Source organism: Vicugna pacos, chromosome 18 (assembly GCF_048564905.1).
Source record: "Vicugna pacos chromosome 18, VicPac4, whole genome shotgun sequence".
Lineage (NCBI taxonomy): Eukaryota > Metazoa > Chordata > Mammalia > Artiodactyla > Camelidae > Vicugna > Vicugna pacos.
The window spans coordinates 44518046-44544216 of record NC_133004.1 but is presented as its reverse complement, the minus strand read 5'-3'; the positions used below and the strand labels follow the sequence as shown (position 1 = coordinate 44544216).

The following is a 26171-nucleotide window of genomic DNA, read 5'->3' as shown; positions in this document are numbered from 1 at the left end:
TTTTTCCGGTCGTTAGGGCTTATATTTGGTTCACTCAGCCATCCATTCGCCCAGCAAACGTTTATTAAGCACCAACTGTTTTAGAGGTGTTGGGACTCATGCTACATACTAGATTACAAAGATGGAAACTTCTAGTCCCTGCCTCCAGAAACTCTCAAGTTGGGGGGGGGCTGTGGGAGGGACCACTGAGATGTGCTGAACAGTGAGACCGGGGCTGGTGAGCGCGGTTGTGAAGAATGTTGCCAAGACAGTATCAAAAGCAGAAGAGTAACAGAGTGGGGTCACTGAGGACGGCCCCACGCAGAAGGTGCACTTTCGGGCGGGCCTGGGGGGAGCGACACGGATGGGGAGCAGGACATTCCAGGCGCAGAGGGCGGCGGAGGGAGCAGCTTAGAGCTAGGACACTGCGTGGCACCTGTCGTTTCAGTGCAAATGGTGTCTTTATTCAGCTGTGGTGAGGCTGACATGTCAGGAGGTGCTTCACTGAAAAGACCATGTTACGCTTCCGGGGGGCAGGGGTGGAATGCCACGCAGGGCCACACGGGACGCACCAGGCTGGGTCAGGAGGCGGAGGGAGGGCACTGTGGACCAGAGGCCCAGGGCAGGGTGAGCAGGCCCGGGGTCAGCTAGTTTGGGTCATTCCAGCGGGCTCTGGGGCACAGGGGCTGTCCCTGGTGACGAGGACAGGGGGCAGTGGCCCAGAGTGTGGGAGCCCCTGGAGGAGGGGGTGGGGCAGGCTCTGGGTTGGCTGGTTTGCATTTGAAAGGCATGCTCACGAGTGAGTGGTTCGTTGTCTGCAGGACCCACCCACCCTGGGAGGGGCAGTCCCTGCTGGGTCAGCAGGGCCCCGGACGTCAGGGCATCAGAGAAGAGACGGCTGGAAAGTCAGAGGGGACCAGGAGGACCCAGGGTCAGAGACCTCAAAGAGGAGAGAGGAATGTTTAAGACGGAAGACCCAATCAGTCATTTCACAATCCTCCTGCTTCCGAAGATACAAAGCATATTAAATAGTCAATAAATAAATGAAAAACCGACTAGCAAGACAGGAGGCGGGAGGGCGGGGGGACTCTGGCTTCTGGCTGCTTCAGAGGGAGCCTCCCCGCAAGCGAACATCAGTCCAGGCTGAGTGCTCCCCGCCCCCCCCCGCCCGCTCCTTAGGGTTGCAGTCCATCCGGACTCCTCTTCTCGGGAACCGGCCTAGAGCCCCGTTCAGGCCTGAGTCCTGCTTCCTGCTTGTGCTGCGACTTGCCGACAGGGCCACGCGGAGCCACGGCGCCTGTGCCGCTTCCCCCGCCTCCTCCGTGCCCTCCAGCTGCCTCCCCGGCAGGCCTTGGCCCGGGTGTGGGACACGGCTCAGAGCAGGGGGACTCGGGAACTGTGGAAGTTGCTTGACAGGCAGTTTTCCTGCTGACGCCAGAGTTTCAGCCAAGCAGGGCACACCGGGCTTGGCCGGTTTCCACGGAGTGAATTCGTGGAGCATCTTTCTCCCGTCCTCAGCTCCAGATGAAAAGAGAGGTAGTTCCTCCCTCCCGCGTCCGTCCTGCCCAGCCCCCCACCCCAGCCCGCGCACGGCTGCAGACTCACGTGCCTCCTCGCCGTCTGCAGTTGCCTTTCAGATGAGGTTAATGCTGGTCCCCCGCGTGGCCTGGACCTCCCGGCCTCTGGCATGCGGAGCTCACCACGGCCACTTGGCAAGGGTGATGGGGTCTGGGACCCCAGGTGTTGCAAAGCACACGTGGCCAAAGCCGCCCAGCCTCCCTCCTGGCCAGCCAGTGCCCAGTGCCGGCCGCACGAGCCATCCCGTGTGACACGGTGGGACACCTACCCCTGGGGCTTTAGCAGAGGGACAGCGTGTCCCTAATGGATCCTAATGACCACCCCCTGCCGGATGGTATTTGAAATGTGTGGCATTTCTGGTCTTGTCATAAGTGTTGTAGAGCACTGTTTGTCAGCTTTCCAAGGAAAAGAAGGGAAAAAATTGTCAAAAACCCAGCTTCCCCACGGAGCTCTGAATTGCTTCATGTTTAAAGAGTCCACCTCAACCCCCGACCAGCTCACCGTCAGTGACCGCCTCGCCCCTGACCAGCTCACCGTCAGTGACCGCCTCGCCCCCGACCAGCTCACCGTCAGTGACCGCCTCGCCCCGTGCAGCTCACCGTCAGTGAACGGCAGGTGACTTCTCGAATGCTCCACCGTGACGGCCCTGACATCTAACCAGAGAGCCCAGTGAGCATCAGAGGACCTCTGTTCCTCACTGAGAAGGATCCTCGTCTTTTTAGATTGAGTGTAAGCCTTTCACTGAAGAAATGTAAGCCTGCCTCGCCCGAGGTCTGTAAGTGAAATTACGTTTTCAGTACTAACTTGCTTCTGCAGCTCAGCGCAGGCAGCCCGCTTTCAGTGCCGGTTTTGAAGCCGTGCACATGTTCGTTTGTAGATTCGTCCGTGTGTTTACCCAGCCGGCTAGGCCCCAAGTTTGGGCTGGACCCGGTTGGGGGAGATGCCGGGGGTTCCATGATGAGTCAGACCCGAACTCACTTCGGGAGCCCGTGAAACGAGTGACAGCAAGCGTGGGAGACGCCTGGGGATGGCGGCAGAGGGACACGGGCAGGGCTCAGCAGACTTTCCTGTAATGGATCAGAGGGTAAATACTCAGGCGTTCGGGCCAGGTGGTCTCAGCTGCAGCTTCGCGCTGCGCTGTGGGAGCGAGAAGGAGGCCCAGACTCGGCGAGGACGTGGGAGGCACCGCCTAGCCCCGCGGCAGCACCCAGATAGCCATGAGCAGAGCCCCCACCCCGAGCGCCAGCCGCCCTGGGTACCAGCACCTCCCGCGGCATTAAATGCGGGATTGAGTGAGAAACGAGAAGTCCTGAATTGACCTCCCTAGAACCAAAGTCATCTCTCTCTTTCCCTTCCTTCCTTCCTTTTTCCCCCTAAACTTAACTTCCAAGAAACAACACCAGCACCTCAGTTAGACCTCCCGAGGACCCGTCACTGGGTGGTCCGCGCCTCAACGCTGAAACCCCCGAACCTCGTTGCACACAGCATTTTGGATTTAAATTCGTAGATGTTGTGAACAAGTTCTAGAACGGGGCTGTGTGAGCGGAGAAGATGTGGGCTCAGTGCCCTCCCCTCAGTGCCTGGTCCCAGCCCGCCTGCCATCCGCATTCCCCACCTGGGGGGGGCGGTGCCCGGCCCCTCCCCACATACTGCACCTGCCCCCGCCCCCCTCCAGCTCTGCACCATCTGCCTTCACCTGGAGGACCGAAGGCGCCCGGAGCCGTGCCGAGCTGTGACGGATTCCCCCAGGAGCTTGGTGTCCAGCCTTGGCCTCCTCCAGCATGAGAGGGCTGGGATGCCGCCTGCGGTCTGTCCCCAGCTCGCCTCCCCTCCTCTCCCCAGACTGCAAGTGTCTCGCCTGCTGACACCAGCCGGGCCAGGACCGCCAAGCGGCACTAGTGAGCCCTGGTTCCCAGCAAGCGCAGGTCACTCGGGGCCGACTCATCCTCTGTCTGCACATCAGGGTTGTGTGGCCCTGGCCGTGGTCAGCGCTGACCAGTCCCCAGGCCTGGTCCTTCTCCACCTCACAATGCAGGGGTGGGGTGGAGCGGGTCTGCACGGCCTCGGCCTGTCCTCTGTCCGGGCCTCCTAGGTCTCCAGCACCGGGAGACCTGGCCCCTGGTGCAGGGCCCCGGGGCTGTCCCTGCTTTCCCACTGTGCCGGCCGCACCGTTTTTCCCTGATGTCACTGCCCCACGCAGCCGCCCTGCGGCTTGGCTGACCCCCAGCCTCTGACCTCATCTTCCCCCACCGTGTGTTTTTGGCTGGTCATCCCATATTCTACCTTAATATTTATAAAACTGAGGTGAAAGTCACATAACACAAGGTCACCATTTTAATGTGCACAGTTCACAAGCAGTGCGTTCGCAATGTTGTGCGAGCACCTCCTCTGTCTTGTTCCAGAACGTGCCCAGGACCCCCCGCCCCGGGCACCCACCCTGCCGCGCTGTTTCTGTGGGTTTACCTGTCTGCATACTTTATGGGCGCAGTCACACACCACGTGGCCTCTGGGGTCCGGTGTCCTCCCTCGGCATCGCGTTTTTGAGGCCCACGTGCGTTGGGGCCGGTGTCGGGGCCTCTCCTTTCGGAGGCTGAGTCGTGTTCCGTCGTGGGGCTGCACCCCTGTGGGTTTCTTATCATCTGTCGAGGGTGCTGTGTGGCTTCCACCTCGGCTGCTGAGCGCAGGGCGGCCGTGGACGTGTGTGCGCCGGGACTTGGGAGAGAACCAGTTTGCTCTTCTGGGTGTCGACCTCGGCGTGAACTGGGTTTCGCTTTTGGAGGAACTGCCAAGTGTCCGTTTTCATGTTTCTAACTGAGTATTTAGTGTCACGTTTAGTCTTTCTGGGACACGTGCAGCCAGGCCCCCATGTTCACTGCCCCTGTCCCGTCCGCCGCGTCCGTGTCTCCAGTTTCCCAAGATCCTTTTGAATTCTCACAACATCCTCCCGCGAACAGGCCACCTGCCAACCTGGTTTCTCTGCAAACACCATGAGCACGTTTCGTGTGCTGTCATTTGAGTCACTTATGGAGGGCAATGCGCTCGGGGCCCTGGGCTGACCCACCTGACACTCTCCGTGCTCACAGCCTCCCCTCTGCACGTGTGCCCCGGGCCCCGAGGGCCGTGGGGCCTGCACCGGCCCAGAGAGCGCCTGGGGCAGGGATGCGGAAACCTGCAGAGAGGTCTGGGGGCTCCCCTGGCTGGCGGTGTTGCTCTCTTGCTGGGACGGGCCCCCGGCTCCTCGAGGGAGCAGGGTGGTCAGATTGGCCTCGGATGGTGACAGGAAATCATGAGGGGTGGCTCGGGGCAGGTCACGGTGGTCCTAGGAGGGTCGGAGCCGCACGTGAATACCTCCTGGGCAGTCGAGACGTTCACAGGATGTTCACGGATGGGGAATGGAGTCAGCAAGAGATGGAGGCCAGGGGGCTGGCGGGCACCCCGGCACAGAGGGCTGGTCCCTCTTTGAAGAGACCCGCTGTACCCCAGGTGGGCCGTTTACATCTGAAGGGGCTTCCCTGGCCCCACCTAGTACCCCCACAACAGCGAGTCCTTCTCTGCATGATGACCTCTGATGTCCCGGCCAGCGGTGGTGTCCTTGGTGTGTGCTTGGGGCTGAGGGGGTCAGGGTGGGAGCAGGAGAGGCTGAGTCCCTGGGCCGGCTGTGGTGGAAAGGGCTCTGCCCTTCCGTGAGAATGTCGGCCCCCTGGGGTCCATCGCCAGAGAGGAAAGGCAGGAGGCGCCAGGTGCTCTCCACACCTGTGGTCCTGGCGCCCTTGGGGTTTGTGCTGGGACCTCACCCTCAGGGCCCAGGCTGTGACGTGAGCTTTTGTCTGAAGCCCACCCAGACTCAGGGGCGGGAACAGAGGAGCCCACGTGTCCAAGGCACAAGTTGGGGGGGGTCCGGGCAGGACTCAACTTCCCCACGTGAGGGTGCCAGGTGGCACACATCCTAGCCAGCAGCCTCCGCCCCACTCATCCAGCGGGTCCCCACGCCTCCCTTCCCGCAGGTTGGAGCCGTGGGCGACGAGGAGGAGTGGGTGAGCCTCTACGAGGAGGAGAGTGAGCCCGACGCCCAGACGCTGGAGATCCCGAACCTCACGCCCTACACTCAGTACAGGTGAGCTTGCGGGCGGGGAGCCCCATGGTGGGAGGAGGGCGCCTCCAGCGGAGGCTTCTGTCTGTGAGTGCACCTGAGGGGTTCCAGGCGGCAGTGACAGTAGACTGAACTGTAGGGGCAAGAGGCGCAGCTGAGCGCGAGATCCGCAAGGCCCCTTCCATCAGCACCGCAGACCCGGCTGTTACATCAGGCTTAATGACTGAGCCCCTGGGCGGTTAGCGTGCCGTGTAACAAAGCAGCTGTGCTGGGAGTTCCCTGCTGCCCCTTCCCGGGCCCAGCAGGAGTCTTGGTCTCACTAATCAAGCACTTCCCACGTTGTTTAACCTTTTGCTTCCTGATCCTGAAACTTATCCAGGCAGTAAAACTTTGGCCTTCACAAAGGGCAGAGCGATGGCGCGCTGTGGCCACGCTGTAACTTCCCGTGAGATCACTGACGGTGGCAGAATTTCCAGTCCCCAGCAGAGGCTCAGCTTGACAGTGTCACTGTTCCACCAGGACAGATGCGTTTCATAAGCTCAGGGGATGAGAGACTAGGAGTGACTGGTTCAGGGAGTGAAAGGTGAAACGACGTCTTTGTGAAGAGCACTCTTCAGTACAAACCGAACTTAGGGTTTGTTTTTTTTTTTTAACCTAGCGAGAGGTGCTGTTTAATTTATGTTCATTTTAACACCCTTCCTAAGATTAGAGCAGATGAATCAAGATACACTTGTTTTTAGAGAGAAACACTTAGCATAAAATGAGCTGTTGGGATCCAGGACTTGCTGTGGGAAATTAGGACAAGCTCTATAATTATTTCAAAGGCCAGAAACTGATTAGAGGTCAGTGTTCCTGTCTTAGATTCATGTACATTTACAAAGCCTCTGTGATAAATGTGTCTGCGTACTTAGGACATTTTTCCTGGTACGTAAGTTCAATTCACATAATTGTCCATATTAATATAGAAGAGAGAAAACTGAGAACATTGACGTCGACTTTAAAGCGCTTCTACCTCCACCCGCAGTTTATAGATGAGGGAACAGAGGCGAGCTACCCTGGGGGGAGAGGCCCGAGGGGTGACTCTGGGGCCACTGCTTCCCCCCGACCACGGAGAACGGGGCGCCGGAGAGCTACTGGGCTCCCACCTCTGTCGTTTGGTGACGATGTTCTGACGCTCCAGTTCTGCTGAAAATCTCCCGGAACTCTAACCCCCATCCCGACCCAATGTCACCCTGAAGTCGAACCAGCCAAGGGCAGCGGGTTTCCGGCCGTGGAACCCGTCCAATCACGTTTTGCTCGGGAACTTGAAGCTACTGAGTTGCGGTGTGTTCGCCACTCTTCGGCGGCTTTTAGGGAAAGAGGCCATAATGTAATTTGCATGCGTAATGCAACCAGGTGGAGGTGGGCACCCTTGAGCAACGGCCTGTATGATACAGGCAGACATCCCCTGCCTTTGCTGGGGGGATTTTGGGGTTTTTTTCCATTTTTCCACATCACCTCTTGCTGCAGAATAAGTCTCGCCGATGGTTTTGCCTCTAGGTTCCGAATGCGGCAGGTGAACATCGTGGGCGCCAGCCCCTTCAGTCCGTCTTCCCGGGTCATCCAGACCCTGCAGGCACCCCCAGACGTGGCCCCCACCAGTGTCACTGTGCGAACCGCCAGCGAGACCAGCCTGCGGCTCCGCTGGGTGGTGAGTCGGGGGGCGGGGAGGCGGCGCGAGGCCCAGAGCGTAGGAGATTCTCACTCACGCCTGTGCCCCCCGGTCAAAGCGAGTCTCGTCATTCAGCCAGAGAGCAGCGCATTTGCACTGGTGCGGGGTCCCCGAGCGGCCCCGGCCCTCGTTCACTGGTGCCTCTACTCAGCGGCTTCCTGGGGTGAGGAGTGTCCTTCGGGGGAGGAAAGTCAGTGGTCCCACAGGCTGGGCCTGGACGTCCTTAAGCTGGGTCAACACGGAACCAGTCTTCAACATTTGTGAGGGAGCCAGCTTGGTATTTAATCAGAACATTTCCCCACAGAATGAAGCCAAAATGTATTTTAAAAATTACGCCCAGCCAAAGTTACTAGCAGGGTTTCACTTAACAAAAGAAAAGTTCCAGAGAGAAATCGGAAAAGGTTCTAAGAGTATCCGGCCCAGAGGACCTTCCCCATGGAACCGGCCTCCCGCGCCCGGCCCACGGGCGTCCAGGCCCGCGCGGAGGCCGCACGGACGGGCCCAGGCGTCAGCTGACCGCGCTGCTGCTCATTTCCAGCCGCTGCCCGATTCCCGGTACAACGGGAACCCCGAGTCCGTGGGCTACAGGATCAAGTACTGGCGCCCAGACCTCCAGGCCGCCGCTCTGACCCAGGTCGTCAGCGACCGGCTGGAGAGGGAGTTCACCGTGGAGGGGCTGGAGGAGTGGACGGAGTACGAGCTGAAGGTGCAGGCCTTCAACGCCATCGGGGCCGGGCCCTGGAGCGAGGCCGTGCGGGGCCGCACGCGGGAGTCAGGTGAGACGGGGCCCTCCCGGGGCCTCCCAGACGCGGCCCAGCACCCCAAGTCTCCCAGGCATCTCCCTGGCTCCTCCCAGCCGTGCCTGTGTTGACGCTGTCCTAACCCCAGTGATGGGTCGACCTGGACAGGAGCTTACGTCAAACTTCATTGCAGCTCGTGGCGCCGCTGTGAACTGGGTGCTCAGTTCTACCAGGGCAGAGTCAGCACCTATTCAGTCAGGGATGATGCAGGCCATTCAGAACTTCCTCCTGGCAAAGTCGTGTGCGTGATATGTGGAGAGAGTCTCCCCTGCGCTAAGAAATAGACCCTCAAAAGTTCAATTGCTTCAGCACCAGAGAAGTTCTCTTCTCACTCATTCTGGTCCACTGTGGGCATTCCTGTCCTGGGTGGCTCTTGTCCACAAGGTGATTCAAGGACCCAGGTGCTGCCCTGTAGGACGGATCACCGTTGGCCTGCAGCCCCCAGGAGGGAAAGGATGAGCTCAGGGTGGGCGCGCCTCCCTCCCAACCCCTGCTCAGGAGCACACACAGCCCGCTGCTCACACCCATGGGGCGCGGGGTCCTGCTGATTGTCAAGAGGGAAGGGAAGGCGGTCAGTGGTCTCTGCAGAACGCGCGCCTTCCGGGCTCCCTGGACTGGCCGGTCCGCAGGGGTTTCCAGGACTCTTGCTGGCCGGGCCTGCGTCTGTGGAAGCCCAGGAAAGAGTGCTGCTAATGATGCTGTTTTTCAGTTGAAGTGTCACTTACGACTCCGTGCTAGGCTCTGGTGCACAGCACAGTGATTCAGTTACATACATATTCTTCTTTGATAACACCCCCCAAAGACTCACTGAGGCACAGACCAGCTCCTTCCGTCGAGTCTGAGGTAGTGACGCCTCCTCCTGGAAAGACAGACCTTCTCCCCCTCTCGCCTCCTCCCGCCTGACGAGCGGCCGCTGCTTCCCCACCGAGCAGGCGGCTAGCAGTTGTTCTCAGAACACCTTCCCACCTCTGCCTGACGGGGGAGGCGTGAGAAGGTAGGAACCCTGAGGCCGGGAACTAGCTCCTTGGTCAGTAGGTCGAGGCTTCCCGCCCCTCCCCTAGGAGGGGCTGGTCCCTTCCAGACATCGAGGTCCTTCGCTTGGCGGTGTCTCCGATGAGTGGAAATTCCAAGGCGCTCTCGTCTCAGCTCCGACGTCCCTTAGCTGTTTCCTCTTCCTCAGCTCCTCAAGGCTGCACGGGGACAGAACCCGAGTGGTCGCCCTGGAACCCACGTGGGGCAGGAGGGCGGCAGGAGGGAGGCAGGAGGCCGCCAGCGCCAACCCACTGGCAGCTGTTTCCATCCCAGTGTCCTTGAAAATGCCCCAGGACCCTCTGCTTCTGTCCCTGGGCTGAGACAGTGTTTGAAGACAGTCTTCCTGTCACTGTCATCATTTTAAATAACAAAGCTCATTAATTTTCTAAGCGTTAAAAACTGCCTTCGGTGGAAAAGTTAGCATCCAGCGGCCTTGATGAGAAACACGCAGAGGATGGGTTAGGAAGGCCCAGTGCCTGGCAGCCCACTGGGAGAACGTCTCGTGCCCCAGGCAGAGCGCGGAGGGCCGGGTGGGCGCGGGGCCTGCTGGCCCCGCCAGAGGCGGCCTCGGAGGCATCGGCATCAGGACTCAGGCACTGCGGAGGGAGGAGGGCACCCGGGGCCCCGAAAACCCCAGCCCCGCCCTGCCTGCTCCCGACCAGAGGAGCCCGGTTAGCGGCTCCAAAGAGGTACACGAAAACCCTGGAGGCAGTGCCTGGGACGTGGAGAGTCTGAAGTGGGCGTGGGGCCAGGAGGGGAAGCTGGATGAGGAAGTGGTCCACTCTGAGCTCGGTTTAACCCTGGGTGGGCCGTGCTGGCCCCCGCTCCCCCTTCTGTTTGTTGCTCTCTTACCCCGTGCTGCCTCGGGTCTGATGGTGCAGTAACATCCACAGCCGAGGCGGGGGGAGGTGGGGGGACAGCGGCAGGTCTGGGTCCCCAGGCAGCAGGTGGTTTGCTCAGTGCCGCTGTGTGTCACCCCAGTGCCACTTCCCTGGGTGTCAGGACGTGAAACAGTTTGGGCAGCCCCGGATGAAGATTTCTCTTCCCAGCCTCTATGGCTCACCCCCCATTCCCACCAACGACACCAGAGAGGTCTGAACCTGACAGTCATCACGTGTAGGTTCTGGTGGGCGGTGGGGGGTGACTCAGCTTGACAGCCCACTCCCAGCCCCGCGCTCCAGCCGGCCTCCCGTCCTGGAGCAAACGCTCTCAGGCAGGTTTGTGACTTGATTCCGTCCTGATCTTCTTCTCTGGGTGGAGGCAGGGGTGCGGGAGGTGGGCGGGGGGGGCCCTGGAGCCGCGGCTCAGAGACCCAGGGGACCGACCGTGATGAAGGCGCCTCGCGGTCACAGAGGATCCGGCGCGCAGGCAGAGGGTGATGGCGTCCAGCGTCCAGGGGGTTTGCAGGGCGGCCAGGGCGGCCTCGGGTGCCCTCCCGCTTCCTCTCAGGTACAGGTTTATTACGTTGTGGGAAAAAAGGACTGAGACACTTGTTGCTCAGCTTCCCGCTGTGTGATCACGAGACTTTTGAAAAGCTCTGTTATCTTCCGCCGCGGAATCTTTGTGACAAAGAGGAGAACTTAAACCTTCTGAGGGGCCGCTCTGACTCCAGCAACAGGCAGTTAGTGTTACATGTTCTTGATACACGTGTAATATTCTATATTTAAAATATATAGAGAGAATTTATGCAATAACTCAAAAATTATGAATACAAAACAGATTTTTGAAATTTGAAACCTACTGATGGGCTCCTAAGAAACATGGGGAGACCCCCAGATGTCAGAGGATAAAGGGAACTGAAAACGGGGAGGGGCTGAGCTGGTGCGCGGCTGCCCCGGGGGTGGGGGCGGCAGACCCATCCAGGTAGGTGAGGATTTGTGATCTGATGTCCATCCGGGACCAGGAGATTCAGCCTTGAGTCTCTGTGAGGCGGGGACTTGGACCCGAGGTCTTTGTGTGAAGACGAGCTCTTGAGGCCTGTGCCTCCTTTGAAAGGGGAGACCAAACCTCTCTGCCCCAGGAGGTCGGTCTGCCTGCCTGGCCAGCTGGGCAGCAAAAACGGCAACACGCCTGCGCCTGACTCAGGTCTGGGTCCTGAATTCACAGCACTCGAGTGCTCCAGAAACTCCCAGAAGAGAAGTTAATGGAAAACTTGTTTCCAGACACCAAAGCATCTGCAGCAAAAGAAGAGAATAGGCCAGCTGGACTTCATCCAAGTGGAAACTTTTGTACTTCAAAGAATACCATAAAGATAGTTTTTTAAAAAATCTCCAAAATGGCAGGAAAATATTTGCAGATCAGATGTCTGATAAGAGACTGGCATCCAGAATATAGATTCAAAAAGTCTTACAACTGCACAACAGAAAGACGGCCCAGTTAAAATCGGACGAAGGCTCCGAGTAGACATTTCCCCAGAGAAGACGCACAAATGGCCAAACACACCGTGGAAGGAAGCTCAAAGTCCTCAGCCATCCGGGAAATGGAAACCAGAACCGTTGTGAGATGCCACTTCACACCCCCAAGGTGCTGAAATCGAATTTAAGAACAAGGCGGACAGTGAGTGTTGGCGAGGACGTGGGGAGCAGGAGCCCTGGTGCGTCCCTGGGGGGGGCGGGGGGGCGCAGCCGCTCAGGAAGCTCCGCAAAGGTCAGGCATACGGCTGCCCCGTGACCCAGCGACTCCACCCCGGGACGGACACCCCCGAGAGCTGAAGACCGAGGTCTGCAGAAAGCGTGTTCGTGGATGTTCGGGGCAGCAGTATGTATAATATCTAAAGTGGAAAAAACCCAAATGGCCATCGCTTGATGAATGGATAAATAAAACGTGGTACGTTCACGCAACGGCCTGTCGTTCAGCCATGGAAGGGAGTGGAATTCTGACACGTGCTGTAACATGGGTGGGGCCCGAAAATGTGCTCAGCAAGAGAAGCCGGGCATGAAGACCGCGTGCTGGGTGATTCCGTGTGTGTGAAGTGCCCAGAAGAGGCAAACCTTTTCAAGAACAAGAGTCCGGAAGACAGTGGGGCGATACTCTCGACGGAGCCGAGGGAAAATGCCTGTTGGCCTCAGACTGTACACCTGGCTGCACAATTCGGGGAGTTTGTTCAGGAAACAGCAAACTTCATGTTGTGGAAAATGAGGAAAGTGTAATTTAAAATGGAAAATAATCATTTTTCTTGTTCAGTTTTCAAGAGCATTCTAAAAAGCAAAGTAAGCCAATGGCACAATTGCTGCATTGAGGCTGTATTTTTGTAAAAATCTTTCCAGCTGCTGAGAGGCAGTCTTTGCGCGGTAGGGGACGCAGAGGTTGTCGCTCTGCGCGTAAACTCCCTCGGGTGTCGTCGTCTAGCTCTGCGGCCTTCTGGCTTGGACTGCCTCTTCCGCGGTCACTCTGAGGACGCTCCCTTGAGCAGCGTTGTCGTCTGAGGTACAGATTTTGTCTCCAGAAGAGCAGGTGGGGTTGTTCTTGTCTCAGTGGACAAATGTGCAGACGTACGGCCGGGGCGAGCGTGTGCGGCCCTGCAGAGCTGACTGGGTGGGTTCCTGTGGTCCAGTTCCTCGTTCACTTGGGAAGAAAGAGTTATTCTCACAGCTTATGCTTTGTCTTGTCAGCTGTCCCGTTCCTGTCTCTGCTGAGGGGTATGGCTTACAGGAAAGCATGTTTAGGTTTTCACTGAACGTTTGCTCAGTGAAATGTTGGCGCAACACACATCTCTTGGGGGAGAAGAGAAGAGTTCAGGTTCAGCAGGTGTTTCCTTCCCAAATTAACATCAGGGTTACTGCTCTTCACCTCCGGATATGGGTGATGCGGGTTTCAGGCACTTTCAGCGCCGGGAGAGCGGCCCCCCGGGACCCCCCTTGAGCTGATCTCTCCTCTGGGGGCACTGGTGCTGCACCCGGGGCTGGTCCCCGAGGGGTTCCGCACCTCCACCTCCAAATGGGACTTCCAGAACCTCCTGCTGCAGGAAGCTCCAGCTCTGACCCGCGGGCCCCTCCCAGCTGCAGCGGGTGTGAATCTTGCTTCCCTGGTCCTGCCGAAGTTGATCAGGGACCCTCGCCTGCAAAGAGTTTCTGTCCGCCCCTTCGGGGAACTGGTCGACGTTTGGTGAAGAGGGTGCAGGGGTGCCGGGGCCCATCGCTGGATGCCGCTGACAGGGACCGGAGAGAGCTGCGTGCCAGAGTGAAACTGCAGACCCGCGTCTGGACCACAGCATCGCCTCCATGAAGATAACCGTGCTGGTGCTCAAAACCAGCCGGTGCACAGACACGCTGGAAGCCAGCCTCGCAGCCCGGCCCAGAACAGCCTGAGTCATGCCTAAATGCGGTTTCCAGTTTCGAAGCGTGATCTAGCCGGTCTCCTGACATCTTATGATAAATTACGATATATTATCAGGGTAAATGAAGCCTGGAAAATCAGAGACTTCGTGAGGAGTCGCTGCAAACTGAGCGGTGAGAAATACTGTGGAGGGGAGAGAAAAAATGAAGGGAAAAACATTTTAAATGGTATTGATTTTAATGAAAGGGGAGTTTCCAGGATGGTCTCAAAACTCAGGATGTCACGTCGGGGAAGGAGTTGAGTCTCCCTCAAATCAGGGAGGGGGGTGAGGCTTTTATTCACAAGTCTGCAAAATGTAAATACTTTGTAACTAAATGCAGATTTTGTCCTGGTGAGACTTGAATCAGCTGAAATTTTAACCCTGAAGCCGGCCATTTTCTCTGCCTGCTGCCTCGTTAGGAACCCCGCCGTGTTCTAGGCGCCGGGGCCCAGTTACTGTGCCCGCATCCCCTGGGGATGTGGACGGCCCCCCAGGGACTGGATGCACACGTTACCGCAACTGAGAGAACTAGCTGTTACTTGTAGATCTCCGGTGAGACTGGGGCACTTATGGGTTCCCAGGCTGACCCGCAGGAGACAGTGAAGGATGCTCCCCAGGACCGCCCCTCTGGGGACGAGAGGGGACAGAGGTGGCTGAGCCCCCCAGGCCCAGAGTTCCCCCGCATCCCGCCCTGGGAGGCTGCGGCCTGCTGGCCAGGCCTCATCGCTCACTCAGCCTCCGTCAGCGAGGCTGCTGGTTGTGGGAGTGACCGGCCCAGCTCGCCAACAACGTAGCATCCCCTCTTCTAGGACCTCGTGAATTCTGGCGCTTTTCCTTAAAGACTCTGTCTGCTTCCTGGGGTTATCACAGCAAAGTACGCCAAACTGGTGGCTTAAAACCAGAGAAGGGTTCTCCTCCCTCGTGGTTCTGAAGGCCAGAAGTCAGAGACCGAGAGATCAGCAGAGGGATCAGCAGAGCCGCGCTGGAGGCCCCAGGGGGCCTCCCTCTCGGCTTCCAGAAATTCCTTGGCTCTGATGGCATAAATCCAGTCTGGCCGTGGAGTTGTTCCTGTGTGCACAGCTGTTTCTTCTAAGGACACCATTATGTTCGGCTAGGGCCACCCTACCCCAGTGTGACCCCTCTTAACTAATTACACCTGCAATGACGCAGTTTCCAAATAAATTTGCATTATGGATACTAGGGGTTAGGACCTCAATATGGGAATTCGAGGGGACACAGTTCAACCCATAACAGAAACCAGATCAATTTGGTGTAGACAATCTAAGAATCAGATGTTGGAGTGTTCAGACTGACTGGCTAGCGCAGCTGCCTTCCTGTGGCTGTGCTGGAAGGAGGAGGTGCGTGTGCATGAGAGTGAGTGAGTGAGAGGGTGAGAGAGTGAGTGAGAGAGTGGATGGGTGGGTGGATGGGTGGGTGGGTAGATGAGTAAATAAATGAGTGAATGAATGAGTGAGTGAGTGGGTCCATGGCTGGAGGGAAGAGAAAGCCCCTGGGGGCCCCAGCACCCCACTGTTTGCAGCCCAGCAGGGCCGCGGAGAGCAAGAAACAGCCTCTCTGTGTGGCCGGCTGGTGTGTCCTAGCTTTTCCTTCATCCTCTTCCTGGCAGTTACAGCTTCATGGTTTCACTTTCCTCGGAACAAACAGCCTGTGATCACCCGCCAGATGCAAGGCCGAGCTCCTGGCCCCGATGGGGCGAGGGGACTGCTCAAGAGCAGCCTGCCGGGGGCAGCAGCCCAGGGGAGATCAGCTTCCAGGCCACGTGGCATCTGGTCGCCCCCCAGAGCCTGGGAGCACCCCCTTCCCGTGAGCCTCTGGGCCCACGGCCTCGAGTGGTGACCGCCACTTTTCTGCATGTCACCACGGGCAGGGCAGGTGACCCTCCTCTGCCGCAGGACACAGTTCCCAGGGAGTCCTGAGGGGTGACCAGGGAGGTGCCAGGGTCCCAGCACGTGTTGTGAGCCCATGAGATTCCTGAACCTGACGTGTTCCCCCGCTTCTCGACCACGGAGTCGGGGGACGGGGGACCTTCAGGCCGTGGCTGGTAGCTGCCCTTCGCTCTGAACCTGTCTGCAGACGGCACACCCTGACTTTGCTGGGGGCCCTCCGCGACCATCTGTTCCCGTCTGAATGACGTCTGAGGTTGAAATGGGCCCACAGGAAAATCAGCGAAGCAAACTGAGATTGTCTAGAACGCAGAGTCCTTGCTTTAAAAGTGGACTGTAGTCCTCATACGTGTTACGTGTGGACCATCGCAGACGACTCGGGGCAGATTAGTGCCCTGAATGTGAACAGAGGGAGTGGAAGCACCATCATACGGGTGCTCAGCTCGCCTCCAGACCCATCAACGTGGGACGTCGGTGATTTTCTTCAGCCTCGGTTTCCCCTCCTGTGGAAGGCGGGTACCAGCAGCTCCCTCGCCGGGTGACCGTGAGGACTAAATGCGGTCAGGGCCCTGAGGGCTCCCCCAACAGGGCTGCACACGGAGTAACCTCCCTCCCCGCCCCCCCCCCCCGTGGATCATAGCATCAGCCCCCCTCCGCCCGCCCGTCCCCTCACAAAATGCCGTGCTCAGAGACGTCAGTGAACGCTCGTCCGAAAGCGAGGATCCCCTCCGGAGAGGAAGTCACGGTTCTCGCGAGTTAGTGTGAGAATCAGACCAAGCGTGTTTTCTTGCTGCGAGGACTCAGGTAAAACTGAGCTCCTGAGCACCCAGGGTTTATGGAATTTGTTGCTAATATTGAAGAGATTTACGTTTTCCTGATAGCCCTGCAGATTTAATCTGATCACGACAAGACACTCAGAATACCTTGCCGTTTCAAGGACAACTTGATTATGCGGGTGAAAATTAGACCTTTATTCACCGCAGCCTTTAGACTTTGGGTGCCAATCGATTTAATTCGTTCTGTGCAGTTCCTTCAGCCGCCCCTGCAAATGTGTCGGCCGAGGCTGTCAGCTCCACCCAGATTCTGCTGACGTGGGCTTCGGTGCCGGAGCAGGACCAGAACGGGCTCATCCTGGGCTACAAGGTAGGTGGGGAGGGGCCCTCCTCTGTTTATGCTGTGAAGGTGCCACCAGCCGTCACCCCTCAAACCAGCGAGCTCCTGTTTTCTGAGATCTTCTCCAGCCCTGGCCCGGTTCCTGACTTTCACGTCTGTTCTCTCATCTAAGCTTCATGACCGCGTGGGGCTTAGGCATTGGTGTGACCCCAACAGGCCAGAACAGGGACTCAAGCGCTGACCCGTTTCCCGGCTTGTGCGAGGGGGTGACGACGGTAGCCCCCTCGCAGGGCTGGCGCGAGAATGAAGCGGGTTCTCCTGTGAAGTGCCGGTTCCGTCATTAGAGACCTGCACGCGTGTCTGCATGGGTGTCACCGCCACCCTGGCCCGGCCCGGGCAGTGGCCCCCACCGTCAGGGTCGGACACCTGCCAGCTTCTCTGGGAGCCGTTTCTGGATTTAGTTTTGCCTGCATTTACCTGGACCCTTAAAAACCTGCTCTGTTCTTGCTCCATCACCACCCGGGCAGCAGAATGAAGCCCTTGCATTTGTCCAGGAAGGCCCAGCGGTCTTGTGCGCAGCCGCACAGCCTCCTAGCAGGCCTTCTCCTCCATGCTTTCCGGCATCTGTCCTGTTTCCCGACCTGTTCTCACGCCCCGCCCCGGGCATTCTAATCTGCCCCTTGTGGCCCCTGCAGACGTGAGGATCCCACCGAGTGGGTTCCATGGCCAACACGCCACGCCCCTCCCACACCTGACCCTGGAGCGAAGCGCTTGCCAGACTGTTTTCACACTCCTCCGTGCTGACCCCTGTCTCTCCCAGCCTTCCAGTCACTGGTCTTAGGGGCCAGTTCAGAGAAGGTGGCCCTAGGGAATGAGGAGGAGCAGGTGGGCCCTGGGGGGTGCCTCTCAGGATGGCCCTGTGGGCAGTGCGTGGCTGGAGGTGGGGCCTCAGTTCAGGTAGATAACAGTCTCCCCATAAGCCAGCAACTGGGAGGGCAGTTGGCTCCCTTTGCAGGAAGCAGGATGTGTCTGGTTCATACCAAGTCCTCGTTTTAATGGCTGCTGCTGGGAGCCTCAAAGCCTGCAAATTACAGCAGGGAGTCCCGCCGCCCAGCCCAGCCTTGGGCAGGGCCATAGCTCCAGCCCCAACTGCTATATCGCCATCTTTTCCCCAAAATGCCAGCAAATAGGAGTTAGACTCACAGCCCCTCCACACAGCGGCCCTGGGGGAGGACACTCGGTTGCCGGGTCCTGGCCGTGTGGTCCCCAGGCCCCTCCTGCACACGGCATCCCCGTGACCTGACTCCCCTGCCTTCTGTGTCGATGCTCAGATTCTGTTCCGGGCCAAAGACCTGGATCCTGAGCCCAGAAGCCACGTGGTGCGAGGGAACCACACGCAGTCGGCGCTGCTGGCGGGTCTGGGGAAGTTTGTGCTGTATGAACTCCAGGTGCTTGCATTCACCCGCATCGGGAATGGGGTCCCCAGCGCACCCCCCATCCTGGAACGGACCAAGGATGACGGTACGTGTCCCCTCGCGCCTCCACCCGCCTCCCGGCTTTGCCTTCGCGACCCAAGCCGTGTGGGTGGTTGTCACGTTTAAGTTTCTTTTCAAAACACTTGTTCCTTCTTTCAGCAGAGGGAAACAAAACAACGTTGATCTGGGGTCACTGAGCACTCCTCTGGCCTGCTGCGGCCGGAGTGGGCGTTCCGGCCCGACCTGAGCCTGTGCGGAGTTTCCGTCGCGGCTCTACTGGGGGCCGCGTCCGCCCTCAAGGCCGGGCCGGGATGGGGGGTCGGGCAGGAAATTCGGGACCGCCTCGTTGGCGGTGTCGGCACAAATCTGGCTGAAGGCACCCACTCCCACCCGAGTGCCTCCTTGCTCTCGCGTGTGCGTGACGAGAGATCATTAGAGGTTCTGCACGGGATGCGTCTGCTGGGTCCCCGGCCCCAGACCCCGTCCCCGCCTGAGTAACAGGCACGCCTTGACGACGACGTCATCAGTAAGTGTGTCCCTCTCCTTCGCAGACGTCAAGTACCTAGAGGTCAGCGCCTTTACGTGTTCGTGGTAGACTGTGACACGTATTCTCCCCCCAAAACCCACTGCGGGGATCAGAAGCAGCTGACGGACGTGAAACCGCCAGAGATTTCCTGAAGCATCTTTACTGAAGTCATTAAATCAGCCCCCAAGCGCACTGGACCGCAGTCTCTCTGTTTTGCTGGGCTTCCCCTGGGTCGGGGGCAGGGAGGCCACCTCGATCATCGTCCTCCCGTGAGGACAGGTCTCAGGGCAGCTGGGCTCTGAGAGGGAGCGTGTGACCTGAAGAGCATTTCTTTGCAAAACTATATGGTGTGTCTAGAGTCACACAGGTGAAAAGTTAAAGGGGCGTTTGAGTAACCGTTCCTCACACTCCGTCAGTTGTAACACAGCCTTGGCTGGTGAGTCATGGAAAGATTTCTGTTTTTCTCTCACACACAGTCCTGAAATAAATGTGTTCCCTTCTCCACATTTCAGTGTGACGCAGGGACCACCCTTGGGGACAGTGAGGGGGCAGATGCCACGCAAGACTGACATCAGAGTTTCGTATTTGTGGATTGGTCCTGGCACATGAGCCCGTGGCCTCCTCCTTACCCAGGGCTCACAGCACACGTTTACAATTTAAAATACTCTTCTCAACTTAAGAGCAGGAGGCAGAATCAGCAGCCCTGGAGTGACTGTAACACATGTCGTTTTAATTCTGTATTGATTGTTCCACACTCGTGGCCTCTTACCTGGGAGTCAGCCAGCCATTAAGTTCCAGCAGGAAGTCCCCAAGCTGGGCGCACGCCGACGCGCCTGTCCGTTCAAGTAAATGCATTTTACGAGGGCCTGCTATTCGAAACATAACTGGTTTTGAATCGCCGATGTATCGGACCACGCAGCAGGACTAGCGCCCACGTCTGTGGACGTCAGCTCTTGGTTTTCTGGGCCAGCGCGGGAGAGGGGTGGTGTGCCCAAGGGAGAAGCCGCTGATTACAACCGTGTCATTTGGCTAATCACTGTAGCCTCCTTTTGTAGTTGGGAGGGGCCTGTGGCCTCCTTATTGATCTGACAGCTGCTTTGTGGGTGTCCAGCCCAGGAGAGGAACAGCTCAGTCCAGCGGAATCTCTTCTTTGACGCGGGGCGCCCTCTACAAAGCCACTTCGCAGCTGGTCAGCGAGACTCACGCAGCTCGCGCTCACGGGCCCCCCAGCGCAGTTCCCGGGCGCTGCTCTCGAAACCTGGAAAGTGGATGAGCCGGATTCAAAATGAGGAGTTTCCTCAACATTAGGGAGACACACAGATTCCAAACACCATTTTGTTACCAGGTCCAAGCTCCCGCTGCTCACCAGACGACCAGTAAATCAGGAGAGAGGCACTAGGGCAGGGAATAACGATTTTATTCAGAAAACCAGCAGACTGAGAAGGTGGGGGACTCGTCCTGGAGAACCATCTTCCTCAAGTGAGAATTTAGGCTCCTTTTGTACTGAAAAGGGGAGTGGGTGTAGCTGGTTGTTGCAAATTTCTTGGTGTCGGAGTCCTTTGTTCTTGCAGCCGTCCTCGTGGGCCAGGTCGTGGGGTCCCTGTAAACGTCCAACAAGACACATGTTATTCTATGTTCTGCAACTTTTTATCTCTATATGAAGGAAAAGTGTCAGACCCTTAAAGGTCGGAGCCTTGAGAATGGGCTGTCCTGTCTGTTTCAGGCTCTAGGTGACATTCTTCTACAAAAGGTGCAGAACCAGCAGGACTCAGCCCAGGAAACAGAGCCCAGGGTTAGAGCCAAAGGAACAGGTCTAATATGGAGTCACATTTGTTCTTCCCTATTACAATTTTCCCAAAACTTGGAGTGACTCGCCTGTAAGTGGTGTCACTGTGACTGTGCTCGGCCAGCCGGCGGCATCCTGCGTCGCCACGTCACACGCCCAGATAACGTCCTAGTGGAGCCTGCATCACTGTCTTCTCTCCCCCCAGCCCCAGGCCCCCCCGTGAGGCTCGTGTTCCCGGAGGTGAGGCTGACATCTGTGCGGACCGTGTGGCAGCCCCCGGAGGAGCCCAACGGCGTCATTCTGGGTAAGGGAGCGGCGCAACTACCAAGATCGCAGCCCAGAGGGAAGGGACGACTAGGTGGATTTCGTCTAATTTTGTTACATGTCTAAGAGGCTTAAAAAAAACCCTGTCGACAGCCGCCCGGCGCTTTCCGAGCGGAGAGGCTTTGACCCTTTGTCTCCTGCGCTAAATGTTTCTTTGCAGAGTGAAATCACATTTTTCTAGCCCAGGATCTCTCCCGCTTGTTCGCAGTTCAGGGCAGGACCATCTGTAATTGACCTTCTCTCTGCTCTGAAATAACCCAGTTGTCCTGATTGCGTTTGGAAAACGGGCTAGTTTTCCGAGGAAGGTTCCCACCCGGGCTTCACTCCGAGGTCCCGGGAACGTCCCTCCTCTGCGGCAGGGCCTGCGCCCAGTCCCTGGAGGAGGTTCTCCAAGGGAACAGCATGCTTGGGTCCCAGGGAAGCGGTGCACTCGTAACCTTCCGTTCCGAGGGCCGGCTCTGATCACTTTGATGAGAAGCCTTAATTTGTCCTAGTTCCCCAGAGGCGGCAAATTTTGTTTTGAGAAATCATGGGTCCCTTTGTTTTTTCACCCTTTCCCTGTGACCAGTGAAGGGACTCAGACATGCCAGGCATTGCGTGCAGAGTGGGACGTGAGGATGAGATGTCCCCATCCTTGAGGTGCGGACAGTGCCGGGAGGGAGGGACGCTGGGGACACTACTGTGTGACCGGCGAGGGGATTGGAGGCTCCGCTCGGTGTCCTACACTCCGCCTGCCGGGTTCGGGAGATCGGGGACGGGGGCTATTTTGAGAATGAGTGGCTTCCAAAGCCTTGAACAGACGGCTGCCTTTTGCCCATGGGTGTGTGGACAGGTCCCAGATGGAGCCGTGGGCTGGGCTAGGCTGGGCCCTGCTGGGAAGACCTGGTGGGCGCGCCGGAGGTGGCCAGGGGCCCAGACCTTTCAGAGTGGGCCTTTAAAGGCCAGGCACCGGGCACGTGTATTCAGCACTGAAAGATGGTGTTTACCTCTGCCTCCCCGCAAACAGACCCGCAAACATGCCGGCTTGTGTTCTGTGATTTACAGTGAGGTCGTAAACACAGGCTCAGGAGTAGGCAGCAAAGCGCACCTCTTAGACCTGCTTTTGACATGAGGATTCTGAGATTTGGTGTAAAAAGGGGGTTCACGTCATTTAAAAAAAAGTGTGAAAATCTGTGCTGAGGGCCACAGGGAGTCACCCAGGGACCCTGAGCAGTGAAATGACATGATCAGACTTGTCGTTTAGAGGATGACTGGCAGCCGGGGGAGGGGACAGACGGCAGACAATTGCAGCGGGGCCTGGGGCTCGGGAGCCACCTGCACCTTCAGATCCGCTCTCTCCTGCTGCGGGTCCTGAAGTCACAGCTGGGAGCGCTCTGCTGGGGGAACAGCCCCGCCAAGCTAGGTGACCCCTGCAAGTGCCTGCTCCTGAATCACAGTCAGCAGCCAGAGGAGCCTCTGGCTGACGGCGCCTTGCGGATCCTGTGCCCCTGAGAAGCGCCAGCAGGCTTGTCTCGGGCCCTGGAGCCCTGGGCTCTGCGGAGCTGACGCCCCCACGAGGGTTCCGGGAGCCCACACAGCGCCCTGCCGACAGCCTTTTCCAGAACAAGCAGGTGAACTGTCTGACTACCCAGGGGACACCCCGGCATGCTGTGCAGCAGGAAATACTTCTACAGCACTAGACACGAGATTCTGACCTGTCACGTCCGGCCCCGGGAGTCTTCAAGAGCAATACTGTCTGCGAAGGAGCAGGCGTCCCGGGCTGCTGAGGGCGGAGGCATTGCCGCCCCGGGCTCCCTGCGCTGCCCTGGCCGGACCCGGCTGGTCCCGATGCTGTGATCACCTCTGCGTTCTCTGCAGCCTCCCGGCCACTAAGATCAGTGCTGACAGCAGGGCTCCCCGGGGGCGAGCATATGGAGAGGATGCATTTCACGTGTGTTTCGCTCCCAGCACGGATAGACCTGCGCCCTGACTCTGCGGCTGTGACTTTGAACTGCGCACCCAAGGTCTTCCCTGCAAACGTGGCGAGGTTCCGGCCTCAGCAGCACCAGGCTGTTCCACTTGCCTGGGCCTTTGCCAGGACAGACCGTCCCCCACCCCGGCCTCTCCTTTTCCTCGGAGGAGCTCATCGGTGGTCATCTCTGCCTGCAAACAAGCACCTCACTGTTATGGGGTCTCTGGTGTCGTTTTCCTTATCATGAAAACACACATACAGTGATAGTTCAGGTCACAAGGAGATAGCACTGCACACTCACCAGATTTAGAACCACAGGGCGTCTGATGAGCCCAGCAGAGGTGAGGCTGTGGGGAGACCGTCTCCTACACTCATGCAGGAGCGGGAGCTGGTACAGCCGCTCGGGGGACAGTCTTGCCTGCGGGCACCCGTGTCCCAGCCACCATCCCCTTCCAGGTCTTAACCCTGGAGAAGTCCTCACCCTGGTTCCCATGGAGAAAAGCGCAAGGTGATTCACTGCAGAGTTGATTTAAACAATGGAGAAGAAAAAAGGAACCGGAAACAGTCCATACACCCCCCACTAAGGTGATGAAGAGGTGAATCGTGGGCTATTCGCACTGCAGAGGACATGACGGCAGTTCAAGTAATGAACAAACTCAGAAACATCTGTTGAGTGAAGAAAGCAAGTTGCAGAAGAGCATGTGTAGCATGAAGACGCCTCTGTGGATTGAAAACTCTGCAGCCGTTGCTGTAGGCCCTCTGTGGGCACATGCACCTTGCAGAAGTGTCATCTGGCAAAACCTGAAGATTTGTTCAGTGTCTGAGGAACACGTGGGCATGTGGTCTATGTTATTCCAAGTATTCTTCTGCGTATTTGAGATATTTTATCATTTAAAAAGGACAGCCATAAAAATAGCCCATTCGCTATACTTTTTTCTTTTTTTTAACTTCTTTATTGAGTAATAGTCATTTTACAATGTTGTGTCAAATTCTAGTGTAGAGCACAATTTTTCAGTTATACATGAGCATATATATATTCATTGTCACATTTTTTCGCTGTGAGCTACCAGAAGATCTTGTATACATTTCCCTGTGCTATATAGTATAATCTTGTTTATCTATTCTGCATTTTAAAATCCCAGTCTGTCCCTTCCCCCCCACCGCCCCCTTGGCAACCACAAGTTTGTATTCTGTGTCCATGAGTCTGTTTCTATTTTGTATTTCTGTTTTTGTTTTTTTAGATTCCTCATATGAGCAATCTCATGTGGTATTTTTCTTTCTCTTTCTGGCTTACTTCACTTAGAATGACGATCTCCAGGAACATCCATGTTGCTGCAAATGGCATTATGTTGTCGGTTTTTGTGGCTGAATAGTATTCCATCATATAAATATACCACAGCTTCTTTATCCAGTCACCTGTCGATGGGCATTTAGGCTGTCTCCATGTCGTGGCTATTGTAAATAGTGCTGCTATGAACACTGGGGTGCAGGTGTCATTTTGAAGTAGGGTTCCTTCTGGATATAAGCCCAGGAGTGGGATTCCTGGGTCACATGGTAAGTCTATTCCTAGTCTTTTGAGGAATCTCCGTACTGTTTTCCACAGTGGCTTTCCTTGCTCCCCTCTCCCACTCTTAATGGTTTAGATGTCTTCTTTTACAATTTTGTGTTTATTGTTTTTGTACTTCATGGCAGTTATCTCCTTTCCAGTAGCATCCTGCTTCTTTTCTATTTAGAGTAGATCTTTCAATATTTTTTTTAGCCTGGGTTTGGTGTTGCTAAACTCTTTTAGTTTTTGCTTGTCTGTGAAGTTCTTTATCTCTCCTTCTATTCTAAAGGACAGCCTTGCTGGATAGAGTGTCCTAGGCTGCGTCTTTTTTTCATGCAGGATTTTGAATGTATCTTGCCACTCCCTTCTGGCCTGTAGTGTTTGTGTAGAGAAATCAGCTGAGGGCCTTATGGGGGTTCCCTTGTAACTCACTCTTTGTTTTTCTCTTGCTGCCTTTAGGGTCATTTCTTTATCCTTGACTCTGGCCATCTCGATTATGCTGTCTTGATGTGGATCTGTTTGGGTTCTTTCTGTTTGGGACCCTCTGAGCCTCCTGTACTTGGATATCTGATTCCTTCTTTAGGTTTGGGAAGTTTTCAGTCATGATTTCTTCAAATACCTTTTCAATCCCCTTTGTTCTTTCTTCCCCCTCTGGAACCCCTGTTATGCGTAGATTGGCACACTTTATATTATCCCATAGGCCCCTTATATTGTTTTCATTGTTTGTTACTTGTTTTTCTCTCAGCTGTTCTGATTGGGTGCTTTCTGTTGTCCTGTCTTCAGGTCACTCATTCGTTCCTCTGCATTATCTAGCCTGCTTTGTACAGCCTTTAGGTCAGCTCTCATCTGAGCAAATGAGTTTCTAATTCTACTTGGTTCTTCTTTGTAGCTTCTATTTCATTTTTGACATATTTTATATCTCTAAACACTATTTCTTCTAGTTCCTTCAGTACTTTGATCAGTCCTTTTTTGAAATCTTGATCTAGTAGGCCATCCATGTCTATGTCCTTGATCGTGCTTTCAGGGGATTTCTCTTGATCTTTTAATTGGGAGTGGCTCCTCTGCTTCTTCATATTGCTCATATCTCTCTGGCACTGTGGCTTAAGGAGTATCAGTTATCTAGTTCTTCTGGAGATACTGTGCTCTTAATGATTTTATCGAGAGGTCTTTGTGTCTTTACCCTGTTTCGCGAACTCAGCTTGCTGTTTCCAGAAGCCCTCTGTTGGCACCCACGTCTGTGCTGCTCCCAGTGGCTATCGGCTAGCAGATTGCGCCCCCTCCCCACACTGGGTCAGGAGCTGAGCTCTTTCCTGGTGGGCGAGCGGGTCACTCCCCCTCCCAATGCCGCAGTCAGATGCTGCGCTTGGGCGAGGCAGGTGGGCAGATCACGCCCCCCTCCCAGCACCATGGTCAGGTGCTGCGTTCCTGCCAGGAAGGTGGTTGGCTGCCCGCCCTCTCCCGGCACTGGTTACTCTGCTGCTTTGTGCAGCTGCCCGATCCGCCTCAGGTCGGCGCCCTGAAGGTGGGCTTGGGGAAGACCATGGAACAGCCTCGCCCCTGCTCCGTGCCAAATCTCAGCTCCTTGTTTGTCTTGGTGGCACGAGTTCTCTAAGATGCCAGGGCAGAAAGATCCTATCTGCCTTGGGCTATAAACAAGTCTCAGTCCTGCCTAGGAGCTTCGGAGGCCCCGGGTGCGGATTCAGGTCTCGGCCGCCCCCGCCCGGGCGCTGCACACAGAAGGAGATGGCGACTGTGGCTGCGCCCCACCTCTCTTCTCCGAGGAGGACCAGCGATGGTGGCACAGGTCTGAGGAGACAAAGGCTACAGCGCCCTCCCCCCAGGGCACACCAGCCTTGTTGCTTTGCTTTTTTCGCAATTTATGAGGGACCGAGGTTGTTCTGCTCCATATCCCCTCCCAGCCATGGCACACAGCCCCCTGCAGTCCTCCGGGGCTGCCTCAGTGCAGCCACCCCAGTCCTCCGCCCAGCTCGGGCAGCCTATCCTGGCCCCAGCTGCCGGCTCATGTCTCGGGCTGGGTGTC

At 56.9% G+C, this 26171-nt stretch overlaps 1 protein-coding gene across 5 annotated transcripts in view; it reads left to right on the top strand.

Annotated features, from left to right (window-relative positions):
• Positions 1 to 26171, top strand: part of SDK1 (sidekick cell adhesion molecule 1) — a 719511-nt gene that overhangs the window by 619678 nt on the left and 73662 nt on the right. For all 5 annotated transcript variants that reach the window (XM_072943395.1, XM_072943396.1, XM_072943397.1 and 2 more), the window contains 6 exons: positions 5562 to 5671; positions 7187 to 7337; positions 7897 to 8134; positions 16437 to 16552; positions 17854 to 18043; positions 20515 to 20613. In XM_072943395.1, coding sequence (XP_072799496.1) covers positions 5562 to 5671; positions 7187 to 7337; positions 7897 to 8134; positions 16437 to 16552; positions 17854 to 18043; positions 20515 to 20613 — 904 coding nt within the window. The remainder of the gene's footprint in view (positions 1 to 5561; positions 5672 to 7186; positions 7338 to 7896; positions 8135 to 16436; positions 16553 to 17853; positions 18044 to 20514; positions 20614 to 26171) is intronic.